This window comes from Aricia agestis, chromosome 13 (assembly GCF_905147365.1).
Source record: "Aricia agestis chromosome 13, ilAriAges1.1, whole genome shotgun sequence".
Taxonomy (NCBI): domain Eukaryota; kingdom Metazoa; phylum Arthropoda; class Insecta; order Lepidoptera; family Lycaenidae; genus Aricia; species Aricia agestis.
In genome coordinates, this window is record NC_056418.1 from 4,928,009 (window position 1) to 4,955,452 (window position 27,444).

Consider the following 27,444-nt stretch of genomic DNA (forward strand, 5'->3'; position numbering starts at 1 on the left):
CTGGCTATTCCTTAGAATAGCCAGTGTATTAGATCCACAATAATTATATTGTCTCGTGCACTCATGTCATGGACGACAGTGATGTTGAGAGATGTCAAAAACTAGTCATGGTGGTGTGTGTGCTGCCAAGCCGATTCTATGTGTACCTAGTACCTACCCACTACCCAAATCATGGGGCTTCTACACCCCTCAAGCTCGAAAGAGACAAGTAGAAAAGACAGAATATGCATACATTTATACCAACTTTCGAAAAACATCCCTCTTCTTCTGTCTTAGTCGGGTAATATAGCTCAAACATTTAAACTGTCCTTTTTGAATGATTTGTTTCTTTTATAGACTTACCAGACTAGTCTTATGATTTAATCTTTAAAATGGCCACAAAGAGCAGCAAACGAGTACTTAATTAAGACGAAGCAAAATAAACGAACTTCAAAGGTTGCAATAAATATAACACGTCTCACACCTTCACTAAAATAAAACTTAAACGAGGACTTAAGTTTATGAAGTGGTTAACTAACATTTTATAACGTAAGGACAATAATTAATTTTTTCCGTTATACTTTGAACCAACCCTCTAGGTATCTAAATACCTATTTCATCATCGGGCTAATATATCGGACTATATATTAAGAGGGCTGCTGACCCAAAAAATCAAACATCGTCCTCTCTTCACATGTCAGGTCTTTCATATGCCAGGTGAAAAAGGACGACGCGGAATCACCGCCAAGTTAGTTAGAAGATCCAAGCAAAAATGTGTCTAAAACAAGGTTTTTTTGTAAAAAAGAAACTATTGAGCATTTTTTCAGTAATCGTGTTTTCGTCTTGAGCATTTAATCTTCATGAACTGAAATTACTTGTGTAAAAAAATCTGATTTCTAGACCTTACAGATTTTGAGATCTAGGTATAAGTATAATAATAATAATAATATAATATCTATGGACGCTTCACACCACGTCAGTCTGGCCCCGTGCTAAGTACCTAAAGGACTTGTGTTACAGATACCAGACAACGGAAATATATTTAATACTTTTATACTATACATATATTTAAGATTTTTATTATATCATACACATATTTAATACACATCCAGACCCGGGAACATTGAAAACTTTTTGTTCCGTCGGCGGGATTCGAACCCGCGACCTCCGGCTTGAGCTACCAACGCGCTCACCACTGAGCCACAGAGGTCGTCTGTAGTTCAAGTTAGGGTCGAGTATGTAGTCAAGTTAGGGTCAGGTGCATTCTTAAAACCCAAAAAAAGGAAATATTCTAATTACTAGTTGCACACTTCATCCCCTCGCGTCTTCAAATACCATTCGTACCTACTGTGTTAAAACGAAATAAGTTATTTACGTACTTATGTGCAATTTGTGTGAAATATAATAGCATATGTTATTTAATTATGCCTTGTTAGCGCTAGCTATTATCATAATAACATAACAACACTTATTTCTATAACAACGTATGTAAACGTAATTTTCATATTTAATTACACATGTTTCACCTTCGGTAGGACGTGCGCGGTTGCTGTCATAAATGTTCATTTATTTTTGCATAAATTGAATTGAAGAGTTTTTTACCGTGTTTTATTTATATCCACATGGTATTTTTAATAGCCATCTACGCTATTTAACATTATGTTTGATTAATTCACAATTAATATAATTATTGACAATCATAATAGGTTGTATGGTTCACCCACAAGTTATACTTAACTAATAAGGTGTCATCGTGTCATTTACCAATAATAATAATCCATGCGCACGCACCCTCTCCGCTCACTCCTCGACCCACCAAAGAGACCTACAAAACTAATACGGCTCCTTCTACTTCAATTTTTGTTGAGAGATTTTCAAGTTGTGTTTAGCCTGCAGTCTGTACCTACCTAGCTTCATCTACTTCTGAGATGATGCCCGTTGCGCCAAAATTCGTTCCTTCCGGGACAAAAAGTATCCTATGTCATTTTCCGTGTCTCAAAGTATCTCCATACCAAATAGCAGCAAAATCGGTTCAGCGGTTTGGGCTTGAAGAAGTAACAGACAGACAGACAGACACACTTTCGCATTTATAATATTAGTATGGAATTATAGATTGTTGACATTATAAAAGAGACCATTTCAAATCTTCAATAGCTTTTACACCTGTAATAGAATTATGTAATTGTTCATTCATGAAAGAATTACAATTGAATGATTTATCGTGTCGGTCACGTTCCGTCGCCATATGGAGTTCATGAATAAGTGATGGGCGGCGGCGGTCGTTGTTTCAATTAGCGGTCGTGTCCAGCCGCCCCCCACCGCCCCTCGGCCGCCCCATAGCTGACCGACACCGGCCGGCAGCGGTGATTGTGTCGGTCAGAGCTGATGTGACAGTGTCGACAAATGTTGACGTGTTCTTATTACACGCATCGACGATTTTGGGGTGTACTACAGTAGACCGTAGAGCTACTCAACCATGTCCTTAAAACTCACTCAGCAGTCAACACGTCGAGATCAATAACGATTTTGAGATGAATGTAATAAATAAATTATAAAGGAAAGTTACAATATTAAATGAAGGTTCCTCAAACCATTACCGAGTTGACCTTTTTTGGCTTCACGTCCTAAAATGGAAAATAACCTTTTTATTCGTTCAATTGTTGGTCGAAAAGTTCAACTTTATCTGGCTTCGTTATTGGTTGGTGAACTTTCCTTGATTGATGTTTGTAAGGTTGCATCTTGGAGCACTTGGTCTTATTAACGTTCAGGCTTATTAATATTTATTATTTAGGACGAAATTGTTGATCTAAAGGTCACCTCATAAAGTTATTTAAGCGCTCGTTGATAGGTGGGTACTGGGTATTATTTATTTTTAGTACAATTTGTTGGTAAAAGTTGTGCGTACTTACTGAGTAATTTAAATTGAAAAAAAAAAACTGAAAAATAACTTAACGTCGATGTAAAGTTGTAAACCATGTCAAAAATGTTGTACTTAGCCGTTTACATGGTGACATTATTGTTTCTTTATTAGAATCATACAAAGTTTAAGGTTAAAATAGTGTGGATTATTATTGTGGGCAAATTTCAAAGTTTCTCTAGTTAACATAAGTACGTTTGAAATGTAATGTGTACTTACCCAGTACCATCACAAGTACACGCATACAAGCCAAATATCAACTGAATAAGTTTACTACGACCATTTCGAGTTAAATGCCTGCAATAAAAACAATAGAAACAAGTTATATAGCCTGTAAACGCGATAAAAAAGACAGGTTCGCTCCGTACTACGGAGGATAGTAATAAATTACTCGGATGTACAATTTGTGAGTGCCTTCGGCTTACGGAATTAGCTCCTCCGTACATTTGTCTTGGTAGTTCCGAAAACGAAAAGTTCCCGAGTCGCCGCTCGCCAACTTTTAACGAGGAACTCCTGCCAAATGTTTGTGTTTTATTACGCGGCGCAAACAATATAAAAGTTAACTGTTTATTCTCTAGCGACGATCGCCGCTAATTCGAGAATAAAGACGCATAATGGAGTGCTCGATTCTCCGCTCACGATGTGAGATTTAGACGCGATTAACCGGATCCTGGAGGCACGCAAAGGATTAAATTGATACGTGTGACTTCGACCCGTTTATTTATGTAAAGGGTCGGGTCCCTTTTATTAGAACTATACTCGCGTGTGTCTTATAGTCTACGGGGGAAGCTAACGTATTCAATTTTTATTATGTCTCCAGTCTCGAGAATACTTCCCCCTTCGCCCTAATATCAATCGTCGCTTTTATTGTCGTTTATCATGTATTACAAAAGGATACTTAAGTTGTATGACTACCGTACGAGTATCGTGTTGTAAAAAACCGATCTTGTCAAATATTCTTTTTGTTGGCCACTTGCGGAGGTTTTTGTTCGCCGTTTTTTTGCGATCTTTTGTCGACGTTTGACTGATTTGTTTCCTTTTTGAATGTCGTTTTTTGCTGCGGAATAATTCAATCAAGTCGAGACTCGAGAGGTCTCGGGGATTTTATGTAATCTATACTAATAAACATGAGCAACATCTGTCTGTAACCTTTTTGAGCTTAAACCGTTGTAGGTCCCGATTTTGATAAGTTACGGAAATACTTTTAAGTCCCCCGGGAAATGATAAAGGATAGTTTTTATCACGGCAAATGTACGGATATACAAATTGTAGCGAAACGTCTACTTACTGAATTGTTTCTTTATAAAGCAAGGTTTGTCTCGTGGCGTTAATTTTTGCGGTTATGCGGTGACTGCGGTCGGCTGTCAAATTGCCAAAGAAATGTTAGCAGCTGTTGTAATGCGGTAAAACAACGAACAAACATCTACATGTGTAATCATACTCGAGAATGCCAATTAGGGTTCTTGTGTTGGTGTATAAAATTTTATCTTCCGGTCGCAATGTGTATTTTTGAATAAAATATTTTCTAAATATCATTACATGATATTTAGAATGTACATACATATTTTTGTTTTTCTCTATTTTTGGACTTGTAAAGTCAACGTGATTTTGTTTCTAAATATTAAGTAGGTACGTTTGTAATAACAAAATATAACTATAAAAATCATTATATTAAAGATAGTAAATACTTCTAAGTAATGTGTATTGTGTACCTATTGCTTAGAAACATAGAGTAAGCAAACAAATACCCTCGTAGAGCGCTTCGCTATTTAATAAATAAAACGGTTATCGAGTAAAAAGGTTTGTTCATTGAGCTGTACTTTTATTCCTCCATAGTCTTATAAAAAAATCTAATCGCGTATTAAGTTACCCCAAGTAATAATCTGGATGTTCACTAAGCGAGGGCGGTCGGAGTTATCCGTTTATAGCGAAGATGGTCGTTTTATTTTCTTTTATCCTTCCCGTCGAGCGTTCACGTCGTCGACCTCCTCTCTCGAACCCTCACCGTAAAATAGACGCGAAATGTGATAAATGGCGGGCTCTTTTTATTGTCGAATCCCAAAACACATTAGGTTATGGGCCCAGGATGGGGTAGACCAATACTGATCCCCGACTCGATCTTTTTCTACTTGATTTACATGAAGTGTTTTCGATATGATAAATAGTTTCTTGTTTGTCTTTTAATCGTAAATTTTTTTATTGTATTTAAAACACATAAATATGTATGAAGCTTTTTAATTGCAACACAAAACCTGACACAAAAACGCAATAAAGAAATAACATTGATAAAGTTGCCTTACACGGTACAAGCTGAATAAATTCCGATTCGATATCTCGACGTCAATATTTAATTAATCATTCGATTGAGATACAAGATAGCGAAAGTGATTATTGTAATCGAGTAGCGATTACAGTATTTCACGTCGTGAGTCGATTTATCGCCGCTTGCGCAATCTGTACAGTCATACTTATCTCGCGCCTGATGAAATATGTATTGAATTGTACTGTCACAATCGGCCCCTAAAGTCTGTTGTCTGACTTCATCGCATTTCGTCTTTTGTTTAATTCAACGATTTATAGAAAGTAGACACATGTTTTCTCTCTATCTAGAGAAGTTCGCTCCGGACGTCTGGCGCCTAAAAATGATCGCTACGAGGCTACGAGCCGCGTTTTATTCAACAATGGAGCTCCTTTGCTGTACCCTGCTTTTGCTTTTTGTCATTTGGCGAGCCGAAATATATGTATGTTTCTTTTGTCAGGGTATAACGCTCCTCCAAGACGCTGGCACGTCGGATGACAGCGGTCGAGCGTCGGAGCGACTGACGGGCAGCTCCGTAGCGCCGCGCGACCCCGACTCCTCCCGAGACCGTCTGAGTGACGTACGTATACATCCCACACACCATATCGATCTAACGCATATCTAGACTGACGCGAGATCGCGCAAAGCGGCCACCGACCGGCCTTTGAATAAATTATACCGCTCGTACCATATTCAGTATTCACCCCTCCAAATCTCCGTTAGTCTGGGTGGGTATTGAAGCGATGTAACTTTATTAAGAAATATCAATGTGATCCAATTTTTTGAGTGTGATCAGCTTCCAATTTCTAAATGTTGTTCTCTGTCATGTGTTTAATGTTCTATGTTAGTTGCACAGACCTATGCTACTCCCCGTCTCCTCCGAAATTCGAATTGCTCTACAAATCGAAGGGGGAGGGGAGACCCTAATTAGTGGAATCCATTCACAAGTTCGCTTTTTCTTTTCTGCCTCCAGGCCAGTAGCCGTTGTAGTTCCGGAAAAGGCTATATCGTGAGTACATCTTGTTTTTGTATTGCAACAAACATTTCGCACGACCTCTTCGCTTGTACATTTGCATGATCATTTTGTTCGCTTTTGAGGATATCGCTACGGATATACCCCTTATCTTTTAATTGCAAAATATTATTACCAGAATTTATCATATAATATTATGATACACGATATATAGAATTAATTATTTTGCGATTCATGGATTAGATATCTTTACGGTTAATGACTTTACATTGCCATATGTAGTTATTAAATAGTTTATTACTATCAACAGGAAATTTATATTATATTTTTACGGTTTCTTCAAATAGAATTTGAATGCTACTGAATATTATAGAGGGCAAATGAAGCAATAAATGGTTATAGAGTTGTTCGGAGGTAACGCAATATTTTCCGATTACTGTCTACCAGCACAGTACGCCGATCTACACGCGTGCCCTGTTAGCCTCCGCCGTGTGTCGCATCTAAATCTCGAGATTTCAGCCCTTACCAGCCTAAGGGCGCGTTCATTATGTATTGAGTTCATTGAGAGGTAGGTTTTTAGAGATTTGTGACGATAAATATATCGTAGCGAATGACGTAGCTGTGCACTACAAAGCGGCGTTATATTCGATATCGTATTGAGTATTGACAATTGAAAATGACTAACACTGAACGCAATAGGTTCTAGAGATTTTTCGTTGCAATGCGTGTGATAAATTCTTCTTTTTTCTAAAAACAAAGTTCGCGTACGACAAAAATATCGTATGATGCATAGCTACGATGTCGTAGCTATGAGCCACGATATCGTACGATGCGTAGCTACGATGTAGCTATGAGCTACGATATCGTACGATGCGTAGCTACGATGTCGTAGCTATGAGATACGATATCGTACGATGCGTAGCTACGATGTCGTAGCTACGAGATACGATGTCGATATTATTTGCGTCAACGATGCGCGGCGCGACGTACGGTTCTAACTCTGCACTTTTATTTTCTGGATCCATATTTCGCACTAAGAATTTTCAATTCTCTTTCAATATAAGATTGATTCACATTTTATGTCCAAGATAGAACGATAGGGCCCCATGTTCTGTTATGATAGTAAATAAAGCAGATAAAGACAGTATACAAATTACCATCGCTTACAAAATCTAAATATTTCGATGAACGACAAAGTCGCAATACAAACGTGAACGCCACATTACCTGGGCGTCCACTGAATACTTCATGCGCTGTATTTATTTCGGCTTGTAATATTTCAGTCTGATCCCCTATTGTTTCCAACGGAAATTTGAAAATGTACATTTTGTATCGTACACTCATTTTGTATTAGACGTGAATTTTTAATGTTGGCCTTTTTATTATTTTCTCGCGAGAGCGGCTCGGCAGTCGGCAGTCGAGGCTTTGATATTGAGTTTGCTCGCGTATTTATTTTTAAATTAATTTTGTGCTCTGAATATTGTATTAACGTTGGAGATCATAAAAATGTTTACGAAATAATTTGTTTTTTCATCGAAATAAGGGCAGAATATTCGGAAAGAATTGTTTCAAAAGAAAACGTCTTAGAAACGTCGGAACGGTTAATGAAAATATACAAAAGGTACCTTATATACTGTTATATTTGTATATTTGCAGCTAGTAACATCTTAGATAAAAAAATAAACAACTAAATGCTAGGAATTTTATAATTTTAAGGTGATAGGGAAAGTATTATTTATAATATAATATTACTAATCATTACTCATCTAAAAACGTTTTAAAGATTAAATAAAATTGTATAATACTAATTTAACTGACAGGAAAAAGGCGAGTAACTCTTTTTTATTCAAAAATGCTAACATCTTTTTTGTCTACACATGTTTGCAATAATATATTTAATTTTTAATTAAATAAATTAATATTCAATTCGCAATGACCTCAAATAACGTAGGCATTTAAAATATTGCATAACACGTTGACTAATTTTGAATAATTAAAATAAATTGAGTGAAATATACGAATGTAACATTAATACATGTTTAATATTAAAATGGTAATTATGTCGCAGAATGTGGGAGACACGACTGTGTTTACCGTGACATTAATATGTGTGGTACAGATTGCAAAAAAGTTTCATATTTTGATCGCAATTAAAAATGAAAAGAAATATTGTGCACGCTTAGCATGGCTGTCATAGGAAGGTTTTCTTTCTACGGTACGGACTAGGGAAACTGATGGATAGTCGAAAGAAATTTAATTTTATCAATTTCAATATCCTTTCGCATTACTTTTAAGTGCTCAGCTTGTAAGTTCTGGTAAATTCCCAATTATAATACAAGCATTTTGAAAATGGTAGATTTTGTATTTTTGTTGTGAAAATATAACAGGAAAAATACCAATTGACACGTCGTTTAAATTTAAATTAACTCATTATATTATTCACCCAGAGTATACAATAACTACTAACTATTAAACTACATTTTTTTTAATAATTATGCCAAACAACACGAACAATTTAGCAGCTTGTCGTGTAATAATTGGAGGCCACTCAGCGCCGAACGATTCGGTTGGATGCGCTTTGTTTGCTGACCGTACATTAGTAATGAATAGACATTGTGAACTGAGGCGGGAGTCACAATTAATACGGATTTGGATCATAATTACTGTTTATACTTGTTAGCTTTTTGACAACATTACTTAATAAATTGTGTGATTTATTTTGCATTCTTTCGTGAGGTAGTTTCTGCGTTATTTTTGAGGGTTTTGTTTAAAGTCACTGATGTAGGGTTAGTTATAGCTAACTTCTTAGTACGTTAACAGAATGATTTTAAAATAGTTTAAGTAAATAATATATACTTACTTTATTTATATGTGTTATTATAGTTTCGACTTTTCGTCTGTTTCTTATCTTTATATGCTTAAAAGTTAAAGGGCATAACCAATTTTTTAAGAAACTTGCTGTTTAACAAACCAGAAATACCATAGAATTAGATTTACTTACCTTTTTAGGGTTCCGTACCCAATGGGTAAAAAAGGGTCCCTATTACTAAGGCTACGTTGTCTGTCCGTCTGTTCGTCTGTCCGTCCGTCCATCCGTCTGTGTGTCTCCAGGCTGTAGCTCAAGAACCGCTAAAGCTAGACTTCTGTAATTTTCACAGATTGTATCTGTTGCCGCTATCACAACAGTTAATACTAAAAACAAAATAAAATTAATATCTAAGGGGGCTCCCACACAACAAACGTGATAATTTTCCGTACATTATAGAAAAATGTACTGCCCCCGCAAAAAATAAATTTTAGAGCAATAATAATTTGTCTAGGACTATTAAAATAACATAATATTTTATTCTATTAAGTAACTCGTAGCTAGACCAATTCCAATAGACTATAGAGTAAGGAGTCAGGGCGTTCTTTGTTATGTATGATTAATGATATAGAATACCTCAAATGTTGCCCAGGGCTTTAACAATGAAGCTTATTTATTATTAAACAAATCAATGTTCATGTAATCATAATAATTAATAATTCATTTCATTAATTAATGTATGCATATAATTATGTCATGATTCAATATCATCAACAATAAAGCTGAGTGCGGTTGTTAAATTACAGCTCTGAATTGAAATGCCACAGCTTAATAAATTATACACACGCCACAAAGCAAAGCTGCATAAGTGTATTATTGAAAGTTTTGTTTTGTGAGCATTAATTCAATCAAATGCTAAAACTTTGCTATAATTTTGTTGTGGGCTAAAGGCTGGTGTAGTAAATTATTTATTACAAGTGTGGAATATTTATGGAATAGCTTTTGAACAACATTTCGATATGGGTTAAATTATTGCATAATCTTATATAGGTATATGTAACTAAGCTTAGTAGGTTTTTAAAAAAGTTATACATTATACTTTATAGTATATAAGTATTAGTGTGGTGGTTTTGTAGCTACAGAAATATATTAGCAAATATGATATTAAGTTTATGGATTTTCTGCCTAGTACGAACTAGGCAGAAAATCTACTAAGTATTTCAATTCTGTGTTTTATTTTATCATCCATTAAAATGTTTTTTTTTTCTGTTACAGTGTGATAGTGAAGGCGATGACGACAAGGTGAGTGCTCTAGCATTTTACATTGATTTCCAGTTCATTGGGTTACTACTACACTTTGTCTCTGCGCTTGCGAATAATTGAAAATATTAATATGCGCGCACAACACGCACGGACTAGTTTTTTAAATTAAATAAAATAGGACTTAGGAGAAAGAAAATTAGATTTTAATTAAAAATATACATTATGCCACCAGCGCGCGTTTTGTCGCAAAACTCTACATTTCTCTATTTTATATTTTCTATGTATTTATTTTTTTGATATCTCAGCAAAAGAATAGAAACGATAGAACGATATTTTTCATAGTTTTTGGTATGATACACTTCGCCTCTGCGTTGCCATGTCGGACACTCGACGTACTCAACTCGCACGGACTATAGTTTGTCGTAAATTAATTAAACCGGTCCCCGACTGGCGTCTCTGTAACAAGGAAACTTAGTCGGAAATAAATGTTCGAGTAATGTAAGTGGTGAAGTTGCTCCGAGCTTATTACTCGGCTGGAGACGATTAATCTCGGGAGGCTTCACCTGTTTACAAATTGCTGAGCCGTTTGTTTATAAACTGACGCGTTTGATGGGTTTTTTTCACGTAGTTTTAAAGGTATATTTATATACTATATTTTATTTATATACTATATTTCAATTCATTTAAGATTAGTCTTTGTATGAATTGAAACGTATGTAAATTGAAAAGTTAGGAAATTGTATGGTGCATTGTTGCTCGTACCGTACTGAGTTTAGTGGTTCAAAATCAGAGTTACAATTTACGGACTGGGCATGGGGCACGCACCCTATAACAATATTATATTATTTTCTATGCTCCTTTTTTTAACGGGCAAATGGACCACCATACATTCCCACCACTGCAAATCCTGTGTTGCGAAGATGACAGTGGTTGCCATCTATGCTGCTTGGATTACAGTCTATCTTTTCGCGCTTGCATGCTGTCTCACGCGTAAGTTTAACCTAAAGCACCATCTAGCAATTCTAAGCACCATCGACGAATGTAAGTCGTGTTCTGTCAAGTCAGAACTTTAAACACTTTAAAAAGCTACTCTGTTTCTCATTTATTAGTGTATTAATAAAGTTATTTACTTTCCGTACGCGTGCTCTATATTAAAAAAAAAACCTTTTGAATCGCACAAGATTACGGCCGGCTGGCGTTAATAAGGGCAACAGCTGTTTGTGAGGTCCCAACTAATCAGTCAACAGGTCGTGAAACGCCAAAAGTGAGTTCTCGAGCGCTCTACGGCGCGCGACGTAGCAAAGGGCACTGATTCCGCACCGCCGCACCCCAGTATCAACCTTATGGTTGTAACCATAAGGTTGGTTGTACCGTAGTAATTGCAAGATGGCAGTGGTTATTAAGTGCATTACGCCCTCTGCGTCTGCACTGCGAATTACGCTCGTGTCACCCAATATAAGATGTAAATGTGAAAATTAACATATTCTGTTTCGTAATTTTATGGTATATGTGATTGGTTGTAGGTACCTACTGTCGGTTCTTGGTGGAAATTTATGTTGAACACTAATAAAACACAATCTTTCGTGCACCTTTTTCCACTATATTAAGATATATAATTTATGGGGTTTTGTTACATGTTTAAGTTTTTCATAGTCTAGAAACCCATATTTAAGTAGGTACTAGTATAGTTTAAATGTGTGGTAGAATATAAATTGGTACATTAACGGCCGTTCCCAATATTTGATCTATCTCTGGTTTGGCCCTACTAGAGATAGGAATAGCTCACATTAGACATTAGAGACATATATTTTATGTCAATTCAATGTTAGCTGCGATCGGTTGTATGTCAAACCAGAGACAGATTGAATATTGGGAACGGCCGTTAAAGAGATAGGTAGGTACAGATCAATTCCTTAACATTCATAAGTTACATATTATAAAATTAACCACTACCTATGCTTATTTCGGCGGTAAAACCAATCTTTTTTTACTTGTTATGATGAAAAATAGCGTACACAACAAGAAAATAACATAGCATTGTAACGGTAGAGTCGTAACAAACATCCAAAAACGCAACTTATAATAAAAATAATTGATTAATCCTCCATAATAATTAATAACAGTTAAAGTTATCGCATTAAAACATTAAACAAGCCCGAAAATGAAGCTCACTCGATAAAGCGTTTGATTTGAAACGGGGAGCAAACAATCTCCGAAGCACTAGCATTGTTTCCGAGCCCCGATTCTGCTCCTCTTAATCTAATTACGTGCGACCGCTTCGCTGCCCGGGGGAGAGCCACCTCGTTTCACCCCACTCTCCCCTCTGTATCCTCCCTGTCATTACAATACTGTTACTCTAATCGTCTGTGTTTTGGTTCCTAATAACTCAAAAGTGGGAGGTTTTCTAGGGATAACTTTATAGGGGTTGAAAACTATCTAGCTGTCTTTAGGTATTTTGTTTTCTTTTTTCATTTAAAGCCTCTAAAATGTTACCCCCTCTCACCCCCCCGTCATTATAATACTGTTACTGTAATCGACTGTGTTTTGGTTTTTAATAACACAAAATATGACGTTTTCCATGGATATGACGTTTTCCAGGGATATGACGCCCGCCAATTCGTTGCGCCAGAATTCACTTATGGCACGGGAGACGTACATTTTCCGGGATAAAATATATCATATGTCCTTTCTCGGGACCCAAAGTATCTCCGTATTAAATTTTAGCAAAATCGGTTCAACAGTTCAAGCGTGAAGAGGTACATACTTTCGCATTTATAATGTAAAATGCCGAGTGTCGCGTGTAAATTGATTTCAAAAGATAACACGACATTAAACGGTAGTTGGAAATGTTTGTAGGAAAATGTTAATTTTGTAGGTGAAGTGCAGTTCTAATGGATACCTACTCAAGTATCTTAGATAAGCCTACTTTAGTAGGTACTATATCTAATGTGGCTTTACCTTCTTCTTACTAACTCTACTCGGTATTATTTTAAACATTTCTACTTATATCCCGACTTAAGACAATAATGCATTTTTCAAACGAATCGTTTATCCCTAAACATTTACTGGGGAGAGGTATTTACTTTGCTTTTTATTTTTATAAGTATTAAAAGCTCAGCCGTACCTCCGTTTACTTTACTGGTCATGCGTGGTAGGGCCCCTCCACCCTCTTTTTAACAAGACTTCCAAACAGAGGAATGAAAAATAAGATTGGGGGAAACTTTTCTTTTTTCCTACCCTTATAAATTGACTTTGAACGATAATAACATTCAAACAAATTTCATAGACGTCTACACGTTTTGTATTTAACTAAGTAGATGACGTCCGCAACCGCGCCAGAATTTGTTTATCGCTTTTGAACCGTCTTTCCGGGATAGAAATTATCCTATGTCCTTTCCCGGGACTCAAAGTATCTCCATTCTCCATGCCTTTCATCTAAATCGGTTTAGTGGCTTAAGCGTGAAGAAGTAACAGATATACACACAAACACACTTTCGCATTTATAATTCCTTTTTTATAAGAGCACTATATTTATGTTATTTTCTTGTTTAGTTTATATGGACCAAATTGTTATACATTAAAAAATAACAATCGTTTCTCACCTCATTCCATCTCATATCATTTTCATCACTAATTTCTTTGTCGCCATTACATGCTGTATTTCACCTGTCATTGGAAGTCATTTAACCTATAAGTTACTATTGTTTGTATTTTATTGAATGTGTGAGATGATATTCGGTTGGTGAATCGAAATAAATAAATAAATAATATTAGTATGGATAATATCACAGCCGTCTACACGTTTTATATTAATGTCTACGGCTATAAATCGTCTAGGATCATTTTCTCATTATGATATTAATCTATTGCGGCCATTAAATTAATTCATATTTACGACGAACTTGATTGAGTGTATGTTAATATAATCGCTTCATTCCGTATTTATTGTAGTATATCTTACGCCTACGTTGTCAGCTAAAAGCCGCATTATGACTGGATTATAATATGTTAACATAAATATTTATTTATGATGCCTCAGCTCCGATGTTATCTTTTATCTGAATTAACTTGACGCTTGCCTTTTTTGTTGATATAAACGTTCATTTTTGACTCTGGAGGATATTTTACAATGACGACAATAGAATAAATATGTAGTTTAAAAAATATTTAACCCGACTGCGTAAAAAATTCAATGTGTTGGAAAAACTGAAAACCCTTTGTCGCCCTCGGCGTCATTAGATTAGTTTGTAAAATATTCGACCAATTATAGTTTAGCCGCTACTAGTTATTACAATGACATAGTAAAAACTACCGCTGTTCCAACAAAATAAAAAGATCGGTGCTTCCACATTGCTACTATGAATTACTTGATAGTACTATTAGATTATGAATTAAAATGTCACATTATACTTATATTTAATACAGCATTAAATTACTCAATAATTAATTGGTTGTATAATGGAGTCAGATTGAGTGGTACAATAACGGCAAATAGATCTGAGAGTCTGCACCGTGTCGATTAATTTAATTATGCCGGAGGTGGAGTGCTTCAGGGGCTCCTGTTTGTGTATTACACGTCTTGCAGGCAGGCACATAGGTAGTGTTAACGTTACTATTTTTGTTGACTGTGAGTTGTAACTTGTAACTGTTTATATTATGAAGTTTTGTGGTTATGAGCTTGTGCTAATCCGCTCAAGCTGTTGTCTACAACAGCTGAATTTTTCATGTAATGACTATAAGTTGGCTTATCCGCTTATCCAAACAATGCACTTGCATTTTGCACCTTGTTCAAAGGAAATAGAAGTAGATATCATATAGCCGGTGGCTGTCCGCTGTCGCCGGTCCGTCAATAAGTGCTATAACTCACCGGGAAGCCATCGCGACGTGGCCAGTGACGTTACCATGGTAACGTCTATCAACGTCTGGCGCCTCTTATACGTCGCCGCAAAGCGGTGTTTTTCTTAAAGTTAAGTTGCAGGGACGTCTTCCGACGCTCGGGAAATACGACCGTTGCCGAAAAATTACGAAAATGTATATGTGCATTATGACTTTGCGAGCACTGTACGCTCTCTGATTTTGAAATGCGATCCTAACACAAATAAAAGTGCCGAGTTGTAGACGATGTCGTACGTATCTCCTCACGTGTTTTTCACACAATATCGATGATGACGTGGATAATCCCGTGAAATGCGCCATAATACCCGTTAACATAAACTACTGGGTGTACGGTAAAGTCCGTAATCTCGGCTTAGGAGAGTAGAGATTGAATGTATCGGGGCTTAAGCACTTAGACGCTGCAGAAGCTAATCCCTCCCGACATTGATACACCGCTCTACATAAACAATGTAATTCATTCAAATGAATTGCATCCAGCTTTGTCTGACTAATGTTCGCCCCGACTGGAGTTGCTTAATCGGCGAATTAAGAAACCGCTAAATGAAATGCGGAGTTGAGAATAAATTATTTCCAGTCTTCTTCTAAATTCGTATTTTATTCATTCTAAAAAGCTATCCACCCACGTCTAGATTGAATACTAAAACGCTTCTATTTTGTCTCATAATAAATTATATTAATGGAATATGTAAATTGTAAACGAATGTCCTTTTACATTCATGATATGGCAGGTTTATCATAAAAGCTCTCATTCTAATGTGTGAAATATAAAATATGCTGATAGATATAAAATAAATGTGCATCTACATAAAAGGATCTTAAAATATTTTATAGTCTGGTCGTAACGCAAAAAAAATTCGTCGCCAATTTGACGTGTATCGGTCAGCGCTCCCGTTGAAGTGTTGAATGCACACTTGCGCGCAGACACGTCGGTTTGTGAAGCAGCACTCTGGCCGAGAGCGCCGCTAACTCGATCCGATTCAACTTGCTCTATTTACACTCCCCGGTACAATTATACCCCCACTTTGATATGCAAATTCGGTGCGATGCCTCTCTCTCCGGTTACTGACTACTGTGAACGTCAGTTTGTATTAATTATGGGTTATTGCCTTTGTGTTTAGATATTATCTGGTACCTGTGTTAAATGTATTTGCCGATTTGTTTCACAATCAAAATAAACATTTCAAAGACCTTTGTACCAACAACATTATTGCTACATATAAAGACACTAGACGTTCCGCGCAGCTTCGCCCACGTAATTAGATATTTCACAGACAAATTAGTCCACAAAAAATAGCCTATGATCCTTCACGTGGTCTACTTCTTATCTGTGCCAAATAACAAAAAAATTGCTATTGTAGCTCATGAGATAAGCCCTTACAAATAATTTCCCCCGTTTTTCCACATTTTCCTCTATTTCTTCGCTCCTATTAGTCTTAGGGCCTGTTTCACCACTTGCTGATAAGTGACGAATAGGATATCCACCAATAACCTAACATGACAGATCAAGTGTGGAGAATCTGTCAAAAAAGTTGTCAATAGCCTATTCGGAACTTTATCAGAAAGTGGTGAAACGGGCCCTTAGCGTGATAAAATATAGCCTAATCCTTTCCCGATAAATGGGCTATCTAACACTGAAAGAATTTTTCAAATCGGACCAATAGTTACTGAGATTAGCGCGTTCAAATAAGCCTTTTCAAATAATTTCCCCCGTTTTTTCCACATTTTCCTCTATTCCTTCGCTCCTATTAGTCTTAGCGTAATAAAATATAGCCTATAGCCTTCCTCAATAAATGGGCTATCTAACACTGAAAATATTTTTTAAATCGGACCAGTAGTTCCTGAGATTAGCGCGTTCAAACAAACAAACAAACTCTTCCGCTTTATAATATAAGTAAGTATAGATTATTGCCTTATTTAATTTAAGCATTGTTTTAGTTTAGTGGATGTTTCTTACGATGCTTATTCTTCTTAGTACATAGCTTTAAGATATAGCTTATTTCTCTATGAATATGTTTTTCCTTAAGTTAATATTTTGTTGTCAACATAAACCTGAAGTTATACAATATTTTGTTCTCATTTGCAACTTTAGTAACTTTTCTAATTCCGCCAATGTAATCAGAACACGTGTAAGAATATCAAAGGAAGGAAAATAATAAGGAAAAACTTCACCCATTTAGTAGGTCATAATATAATTTGCGTACACGAAGATTCGACAGTAAACCCCGTAATTTATCATTGAGCGTATCATTTCTGGTCGATTAGCGCGGGCGGCGCAATCTGTACCCGGCTAACCCGCAGCCGACAGGGACGGGGAGAAATACGATGTCAATAATACGTGGTGAGAGTATTAACGTGTGTTCGACGTTCGTATTTTTCTGCTCGTCGTCTTTTTATTGAAATATAAACTTGTGTTCCATTATGGCTTCGAATAAAATAAATGCGATAGTGTGATTGTCTGTTTTTAACCTCTTAACGCTTGAGCCGCTGAACCGATTTAAATGAAATTTGGTATGGAGTTACTTTGAGTCCCGGGAAAGGACATAGGGTAGTTTTTATCCCGGAAAAATGGACGGTTTCCGCGTGATAAAGGAATTTTGAGCAAAGTAGCTGCGAGAAATGTCTAGAAAACAAATTTATTCTTAAGCTGATCATAATTTATTAGCATCGAAAAATGTATCGATAAGAATCAAGTGTAAAAGATACATTAGCGTTTACCGTTTAAGGCTTTATTGTGAGCCCAATGAATAATTTTACGACGAGACTTGAGTGGCTATGAAAATGTTAGCAAATTCTTTGTGTTTTATTACGTTTCAAATTGCTTTTCATTGCTTTTTTATTCTTTGAGGATCTAGTTATGACTTAGTAAAATGTTAAGATGATAATCCTTCTAAAATTGTACAATTAGTATGAAAATAATATGTTAATCTTTCACATAATGTCATAACTCATAAGATAATATAAACTGGTTATTCCCCTAATCATAAAACGAATAACGTTCGATAATATTGATGAACGAACAAAGATGATGCCATAAAAGTAACGACAAAGCGTGTATAACATTCGTGATTAACATAATGTTTCTAAAATGTTCCACTTTTATCTTGTAAACGTGCATAAAGTGAAAGAACAAATTGCGAGTTTCCCCAGTATTTTCCTCGCTCGGAAAAATATATGTTTTATTAAAGCTCGGCATTTCCGAGAGCGGAGCCCCCCCCCCCCCCCCGTGGGGGCCGGAGTGGGGGTTACAGTGGGGGCCGGCGCGCCAGTCTATAACAGACAGTGGAAAGGATATAAAACATATTTACGCGCCTATAAAGTACTCTCGTACGCTCCACCATTTTCTTTGTTCCTCACTCGCAGCCGTAATGCTCTCTCGTTTGGCTAAACTTATTTCGCTTTCGTATTATCTGGCTTATCGTCGGGACGTTTATTTATTGCTAAAGTGGTAACATCATACGTATGACATTCGCGAAATCTCGTCTCGTCCCCCGCTGTGTTTCACCACAATTTTATACCGCTCTGAAATATCTTTTGTGTTTCATTCTTCGCATTTCGGAATGGATATTTATTTCTGTTGTTAGTCGGTTTTTTTACAAAAAGCTCCGGTCGGCAGCCAATATAAATCGAGATTCGTTTATGGAGGGAACACAAAGCGTATCAATTTGGAGCTGCATAGTTGACGCCGGGCGTAAATGAATAGAACAGAGGCATCGGGCGTTCACGGTGGAGCGTCTTAATCTCGGGCGACAGTGCAGTCGAGACCCCTCGCGGAGGTGAGAGGGTGTAACAACAAGCCCCTCCCCTCTCGCTCGCTCTACCCTCTCCTCCCTCCCCCCTCCCAGCTCGCAGCCAGATCCGTATTATACCGCAAAACCAGGTCGACTCCACTAACACCTTGCACTGATACCGAAGTTTGTACACTTGCGCTCCTACACGAGCTACACCTATCGACTATTTATTTTACTCTCCTTAAACGTTTGCGAGTGTATTATCTGGATTTTTATATCGCCCCCGACTTTATTGGAGTGGGTGAAGTTTAATGTTCGTGTTTGTGTGATTTATTGACTTAAAAGTTGAAACGGATTTTACGCGAGCGTTTCGTGATATTCTTAGGAAGTTGGACTAAAGATGTTTGTGCAAAATTATGTTATTATGATTAATTTGGTCTTTTGAGATTGGTATCTGATCTACGATGGACCAATGCAAGCGATTACGAACATATTGTAAAATTAATTCGTCTACGATTGCCCATCATCGACATCGATTGTGCATGCTATACACAGCTTCGCAATCATGGTGGCAAAATTATTATCAGTTATAGCCTTACAAAGAGAAAGACCTTTACATAACAAAAATATGAGCACAATAATTCTTAGGTTTCTTTTAATTTTATACGTATAAAATAGGAAGCAGAAAAAATTATATTATCACGTCTCACAAGTGTCTATCTCATAAGTGGTTGAAGAGCTGTTGAAAACATCAATCGTGGACCTGTTTTTTATCAGATAACTTGTTGACAATGAAAGAGATATCGATCACTTACATTAATAATGGAATCAATCGCAGATCCCGCGTCAAAATACACTGATAAATGTTGTCAGGAAAATGCTCATCCAACGTATTGATTGTCTTTGTTTGCTTTGCTCTTGGAAACATTTTTGTAGGTTTTACCGCGGGACTCGAACCCACTATTCTATATAACTATTCGAAAGCCTCGAATTACTATCCTACGAAGGCAGTTTTCACGTCAAGGTCTGAAGATAACCAGAAACAGAGACTGTTATTTTACCTCTTCCCATGAGGGTGGCTGATCCTTATCTCGTTTGCATAAGGAGTCTTTTTGAATGGAATTTCTCTGTTAGAGGTTAAACAACCCCGAACGGCCTGCACTTTGCACTCGACGCGAGTGTTTTGAGCGCGTCTTTGCGACTAAATAAAACATTGTGGTGCGGACAAAGGTGGGTGGAAAGAGCGGTAATTATCGTGCGAGCCGAGAGCCACTCGTGTCAGGCCGCGGTATATCTGTGCGGATCAAGGCCGCGATTCTTGTGCCTTGAATGTCGCTTCGATCACAGCCTGTGGGAGAAGATGCGGTGCAAGTGGCCCGAAATGTAGAGTTCCGTCAAGTTTTTAGTGGGTAGGGGCTGCGTTTCTCCATCTTCCAGGCGCCGCAGAGATATAGTTGTGGATAGAAGGATAAATTTCATTTTCTCGGCAAAAAGGGCTGACACAGTTTGTGCGCGTCTAGTGACTAGTCAGAAAGCCTGCGATCGAGACGACATTCGAGGTAACAGAATCGGACCCTCACGAGCCGCTCGCACTCGGCGATTCCGTTTGTCGCCTCACAGACCTCAGTACACAGGCAGTGATAAACGTGACGGCGCTTTGACTTCCCTCTAACCGTGGCAAATTGCCGGCTTAGGGGCTGACACACGTTACATTGTGAGACGCTTCTGACGCGTGCTCAACATTGATTGACACACTTCGCTGCTCTCTAGATCGGTCGAGTGCTGCGGTGTGGCGATATGACGTAAAACTGCTTTAATACGCAAAACTTTGGGGCATGTTTGATATTAGTGCATAGGCTTGAGTGTATTTTTTATATTTTTACTTCATTTATTTATGAATTTATTTGTTACCCACCACAACGATATTGTTTGCTAGATTTTGTCGGAAGCTTTGTTGTAAAAAATTCATTTACCTCTGCTTTGGTGCGTAAACTAGGTTTTTCTGGGACAAGAACTGTCCTACGTCCTTCTAACGACACATAGTAACTCAGGCGGTTTAGCGCTTTAAGAGTAAAGTGGCAGACATATTTTTTCGTTTATAATGTTAGTAGGATTTAATGACTCCTAAAACTTAAGTATGCCCCTAATTACCCAACACAGATTGTAAATCTCAGGAAAAAATAGAGCGCGCGTGCTTTCCCTCCCAAACATTAGAAGTAATAAAGAAAAGTGGAATTAGAGGCAACAAATAAGATGGGAATTCAATTAGATGGTGTCGTCGGCTGTCAAACGCTCATTTTAGATAAGCAGCTGCCGGTAGTTTGTCAGCGCGACGAAATTAGACGATATGCGTTCGACGAGGGAATGCGTTCGACGAGATCGTCCGTCTGTTTCCGACGAGTGTTTGATGCTGGAATTTTGAGTATGTGTAACGTAAATATACTAATTCACCGGCTGTTTTACATCTGTTGTCGTTGAGATGATTAGAGTGGTAGATCTTATAAGCCTCAGAAATAGCGCCCATGTGAAAGTGTGCCTGACTTTTATTATTTTATACTTTAACCGCTACGAATTTTTTTATGAAGTTGGTCATGGACTATGGAGTTATTTTGAGTCCCGTGAAAGAACATACAATAGTTCTATCACAGCAAAATGTTCCCGGAAAATGTACAAACACATCGAAATTGCGGGTTACGTCTTGATTGTTTTTTTTTTTTTTTTTTTGCTAATATCGTTCAAAAACCCCAAAACAACCCTCAAACTCCCACGGGTAAAACTTGAAAAATCCTCGACAATCAAATTAATGAACGTATAAATAACACAGTTACCCCAGCAGAATGCTTCTAACGTTATTATAAAGTAATCTAAGTTAGAGGTCCTCGGAGGACGAGGGCTTGATAGGTGTTTAAATATACGCAACCGCGCCCCGCTCCCGGGAGACGCGTATACACTGTACAAGTGTAGGTTCAGGGTTGTTGTATAGTACACGGGATACTTTATTATTTAGTACGGTAATTAACGTGTTGAGGTCTATGGATAAGGCTTAGAGCATATTGTTTTTATCGGTGAATTGTTATTTCCTTAAAAAAATTCGAGACTATGATAGTTTTTACTCAATTCTAAGTTCTCTTATATGTCATGGTTGTTTTGGTGCAATAAAGGATTTTCATTCATTCATTCATTTGTAAAAGCACCAATTCTTAAAACTTTATAAATTAATCGAATTGAGACTCCATCGAAACAAAATTAGTTTTATTCTTACTTTAACGGTTATTCTTAATTTTACGGTTACTTATAATATTAAACTGTAACAGCTATGTTTTAATGCATTTAAGAAACAAAGTTACCAAATTGACTTCACTCTCGAAATAAAACCAGATTGAGCGTTAAATTTATTACACAACAAAACAACTTATAATTAAAGGCCTCTTAACCATAATTGCATTGTCTTATAACCGCTACCGGCTGTAATGAATGAATGAGTAATATATCTGTCGTCGGTATGGTTTTAATTGGCTGGCTTAAGCTCTGTTGACACGATGAGAGATTTCACGCACGAACAATTTGTGTTCTCGTAATACTCGTTTTAGGTTTTCGTTAAGCGTTTGGCATAAAATGTAATGGGTTTAGGTAATAGTAGGTACAGAAATTTAAGTCTACATAATAATATGGTGAGTTGCCGTATACAAAAGACAATTTTTCTTTCTTTTTTTTATTCGATTAAATGCTATTATTTTATAAATAAATTTAGGTGATAACACTAAACTATTGTTTCTTATGCTTTTTTTATTTTACCCGCAGTTAGACTTAAAGCGTGGTATATATGGCTGCTGTTAAGCATTAGTGTTTCATTCCACATAAAATCGGATTTTATGTGGAATGAAACACTAATGCTTAACTTACCGTACCTTTTTCCCGGATGTAAAGTATCCTATGTCCTTTCCCGACACATAACGTACCTACATACCAAATATCATTAAAATCCATGTAGCGGTATAAGCAGAAATCATTTTTATGGAATGCCTGGGAACCGTACATTTTTTCGGAATAAAAAGGATCCTATGTCCTTTTCAGGGACTCAAAGTATCTCTATACCAAATTTCGTAAAAATCGGTTCAGCGGTGTGGGCGTGACGAGGTAATTTTATATAATAGGACATTAATGTTATATGTAATAAGCCCTATAGCAATATAGCATTAACCATTTTTATACTTTTTCTCTTAAAAACGAATGTAAAATTAATTTCTTTTTTCATAATCATAATCTACGCATTTCAACAAAAAAAATGATACCGCACAATAACATTTTTTTGCTTAAAATAAGCAGAAAATAAAGATTTATCCAAAAAAACTTAAAACGCCGATTACTCAAAACTAGTCCGATGTGGGATGACACACCAATGCTTAACAGCATCCAATTATATAAGCCGCAAAATCATCAGCAGAATACGTGAATACGCGCGCGAAATTCACGCGCGAGAGCTGGCGCCTGGCATCGTGTCAACCAGGTGTAACGCTCACGGCTACTTGATGTAATAAACACGCAATATTGATACTCGTCGATCAGCGCGAGTGCCAACACGTTGCTACTAATTGCCTTTATTATACCTCGTTGTGCAAATGAGAGTTTCTTTTGCAACATCTGATGTGTAACGAGTTTTTATCGGTTTCGATATGCATCGATATTGTCGATTTAAACGCTCTTTTTATCGATACGGATAACGCAGGAGGCGGTCGTGTTTATTGAGATAGAAACTTCACATTTTGTAGCTCTACAGACACTACTGAATGTTAAGTTTATACCTCTAGAGCACATCCTAGTAAGCTAATAGTGTCGTAACCGAGACATAAAACGATAATTAACCTAATAAACTCGAAGCTAAAATCTCAAACGGACAAACATCTCTATTCGGACACTTGTCGTAAAACCTTCACACATTCTCAATTCCGCCGCCGCTATCTCGCCGTCGAGTTATTACTACGAGAGTTTTATAACCGAACCTCGAGTTTATAGCCGCATACCGCCCGTAATGGGGACAGACGCGAGGCCGGTCGACGACGGATAGGTGTGCGAAAACTTTATGAAACCATTAAAATTGATTTTAATTTTAAGCTCGGAAATCGGAATTCCCGGCTATCAATAAAACAAAACTTACCGTCCGCTGCCAAATAAAAAAGAAATATGCTCGCAACTTTTTATTTGTGTACAAATCCCGAATATACAAGTGAAATAAATGCATCGAGAGCGCTGCCGTATAAACGCTCCGCGCTGATATATAGCTATCGGTTTTCGATCTCTATTCACGCCCAATTCACACGGAGCATTTTTAAAAGCGTTTAAAAGTAATTTGCCCGCTCTTATCGTTTTCACAGGAGCTCCCGCTAAACGGTAACGACTCGTCGGGGTTCAGTGGTGAATTATGACGGCGTATCGCGGAACTGATCATTATTTTATATGGATAGTAAAACACCGCTCTCGCCGCCCGCCGCTCGCCGCGCGTCGGATAATGCGGCTCTTTATGCCGCCGATCAGTTTGTTGTTTTATACTCCGTCTCGCGGCGGCGACTTTATGCATCGCCTCATCGCTCGCCGTTTCGCCCGGTTCCCCCTCTTTATTTTCAGCTCACGTTACTATGTAAATTTATTTTATGAAACTGAGAGAGCCGAGTGTTTCGCCCGCGGCGATTTGTTTGAAATAATATTGTACGTGGTAGAAGCGGCGGACGTGCGCTTCTTTATAATTGAGATTTAATGTCTGTATTATGCGATTCGATAGGCGTGCGCCAAACGCGGATGTAGGCAGTGGGGCTCACAGTTATAAAGTTAACGAAAATAATTTGTATGACAATTGTAAACGCATGCATTTAACCCTTCAGTAAGTGCCAAAATCTTTGCAAAAATGTAGGGTACGTGGTTTGCAAAAAAAAAATGGCACCCGGCCTACCCTCTTTGTACAAATAATGTAATAACCTTACATCTAATCCATATTTTATGTTTGTGTGAAAAATATTATAATATATGTTAAATTTTCTATCTATCAAGCCATCATAATATAGTATTTAGTCAGATGTGATATTTGTCTCACCACTGTAAACTTTGAAATCTATGTTTCTAACTATTTCGCAACAAATATATTAATACATTATTATAATCTCAATAACACAGAGCTATACAAACTGTTTATGTAAACAATTCTTTGAAATAACTTAACTTGTTATCAATAAACAGATAAGAGATAAGAGTAATAAAAACCGGTTTTGGTATTATACACAAGCAAACTTCGTCCTTAGTGCAATACAAATAAAGTTCAAAATGGCCGCGGCCGGCAAAAAGCCGTTATAAATAGGTAATTTTTATCTTGATTATTTTACTAAAACGATACTATTATATACTATTACTAGGATCTAAATCGTTTTGTACACGATAATATACGCTTTTAACGTCAATTATTTACAAAAATATTAAACAAATCGCGTTCAAATCACATAAATAAAAACCAAATTTTCTCGTGTAAACTAGAAGTTATTACGATGTAAGTATTTCTTTCAAATGATTATCTAAAACTATTTATAAATTATAATTAATAAATTAAACTATTTTACTACTTACATTCGTTAAATCCATCAATAATATCAAACAAACAACACAACATGGCAGAACACACACAAAAAATTCACGATTTTCAAATGACTGACAAATATTCGTCGACCACAGATTATATAATATTTTGCATTCAGAATGTGGCAAATTTATCGTAGATCATAACTAACCAAACTTCTTCATACAAAAGTAGTCTCTAAGTCGACGAAATACGTAATTCAATCGAACGAAAGAGCGCGGCCACATCCGGCCGCTTGGGTGTAGACGGAATGGCTGCAGTATAATCTGTGGCGGCCGGATCCGGCCGCTTGGGGATTAAAAGGTTAAATAAAATATCAATAAATAATACCTTTGCTATGTCACATTGAACAATAATTCAATAACGTTACAATAACATAACTGTAAAAATATATTCTCCAACAAGGTTTATTTTAAAACGCAAAAAGTGAAAATGTACGATTGGAAATTGCACAACAAAGCTGCCGGCTATTCCGCACAGATTCGGAGCAAACTAAAAAAAAAGCTGTCCACTGAATTGCTCCAGCTTTTACTTCGTACTGTGACATTTTTGTATTTGCGAGAACTGAATGTAGAGCAATTACTCTGCGCTCCTCTGAAACGAGAATTACATCAAACATGTCTTTGTTGTTGTGGAAAGTGTGCCCTAATGCAGCATTACCAACTTAGACTATTTTAATCGTGATAAGTAAATGGAGCCCCGCAGCGAACCGTGTAACAATAAACGCGTATCCACCATTAAGTCCTGAGCACATTATGATTGTGTTAATTGGACGTAAAGTAGGAGAGACCGACAAACGCGCGAGCATTTCGTACTCAAACAAACTACAATTTTATACGGCGGAGCGAAAAAAGGTGAAACAAAATGTGTTAGTGGCGCTATTGCGTCGCTTTTCCCCCGTATTTTAGAGGAACGAGCTTGAAAATTCACTTTAATACCTTTGTTCAACAGCGCTTTACGGCTCTCGTGTTGTGCGGAATGTAGGTAGAGCTGGAGAGCTTACTGCGCATCGAGATATTTTTAAGATTTTTACCTCTACCTTTTTACCTTCAATATGAAATGTAGAGTTGGAATATTTTTACCTTTACCTCGGATGTTATTTGTTAAATGTACTTTTCTTTTCCTAATGTCTTTGTTGTTAAAGGTTTAATACTGCAATGTTTTGTGTTATTGCTTGTACTCTGTTAAATGTAGAGTTGTTTTTAAGTTTCCTTTTATAACTATTTCGTTATCATCTGTAGTTATCTTATCTTATATCTTTAAACGAGCAATTCTTGTATATAATTGGAATCTCGGAATCGGCTCCAACGATTTTCATGAAATTTAGTATATAGGTGGTTTCGGGGGCGATAAATCGATCTAGCTAGGAATCATTTTTAGAAAATGTCATTTTATTCGTGTTTTATCGAATACCGAGAAAAGCTCGGTCAAATAGCTAGTATAAATAAAATGTAGAGTAATTTTAATTAGAATTAACTAATTATGACTATTCAACTCTACTTAGAGTTAGAGTTAACTTTAAGGTGAACTTAAGTAACAAATGCTCAAGATTACATGTGTAAAGCCGGTAATGTGGAATCAGTAATGTGATAGTGTAGGGGGTTTTATTACATCCGATTACAAGCGAATGTCGTGACAAATAAAATATTACATTATGTTTACTTGATATAAAATGTTCTTGCCTTAAATTAATAACTATGTAGTTGGACTATATTTACTCTTATCCAGTTGTTCACAAAAATATAAAACGGATAGGTACTGAGGGTACGACGCACTATGTTTTGACCAATTATTACACGTTCATCAAGTGACTTTTCGATAAATTCGAAAAGTCACTTGACGAACGTATAACTTTCTTTTATTAATTTTTTTATTAAAAAAGGTGGGCTGCCTTAAAAATAAATATAACAATTTAGCCTATCAGAAGACCGAAGCGTCATATCCTTTACAAGTTATGATAATTA

At 36.7% G+C, this 27,444-nt stretch overlaps 1 protein-coding gene across 1 annotated transcript in view; it reads left to right on the forward strand.

The window, feature by feature from the left end:
- Positions 1 to 27,444, forward strand: part of LOC121733019 (fibrosin-1-like protein) — a 97,482-nt gene that overhangs the window by 38,894 nt on the left and 31,144 nt on the right. Inside the window, exons 3-5 of the mRNA XM_042123089.1 lie at positions 5,656 to 5,775; positions 6,169 to 6,204; positions 10,250 to 10,276. Of these exons, the coding sequence (XP_041979023.1) occupies positions 5,656 to 5,775; positions 6,169 to 6,204; positions 10,250 to 10,276 (183 nt within the window). The remainder of the gene's footprint in view (positions 1 to 5,655; positions 5,776 to 6,168; positions 6,205 to 10,249; positions 10,277 to 27,444) is intronic.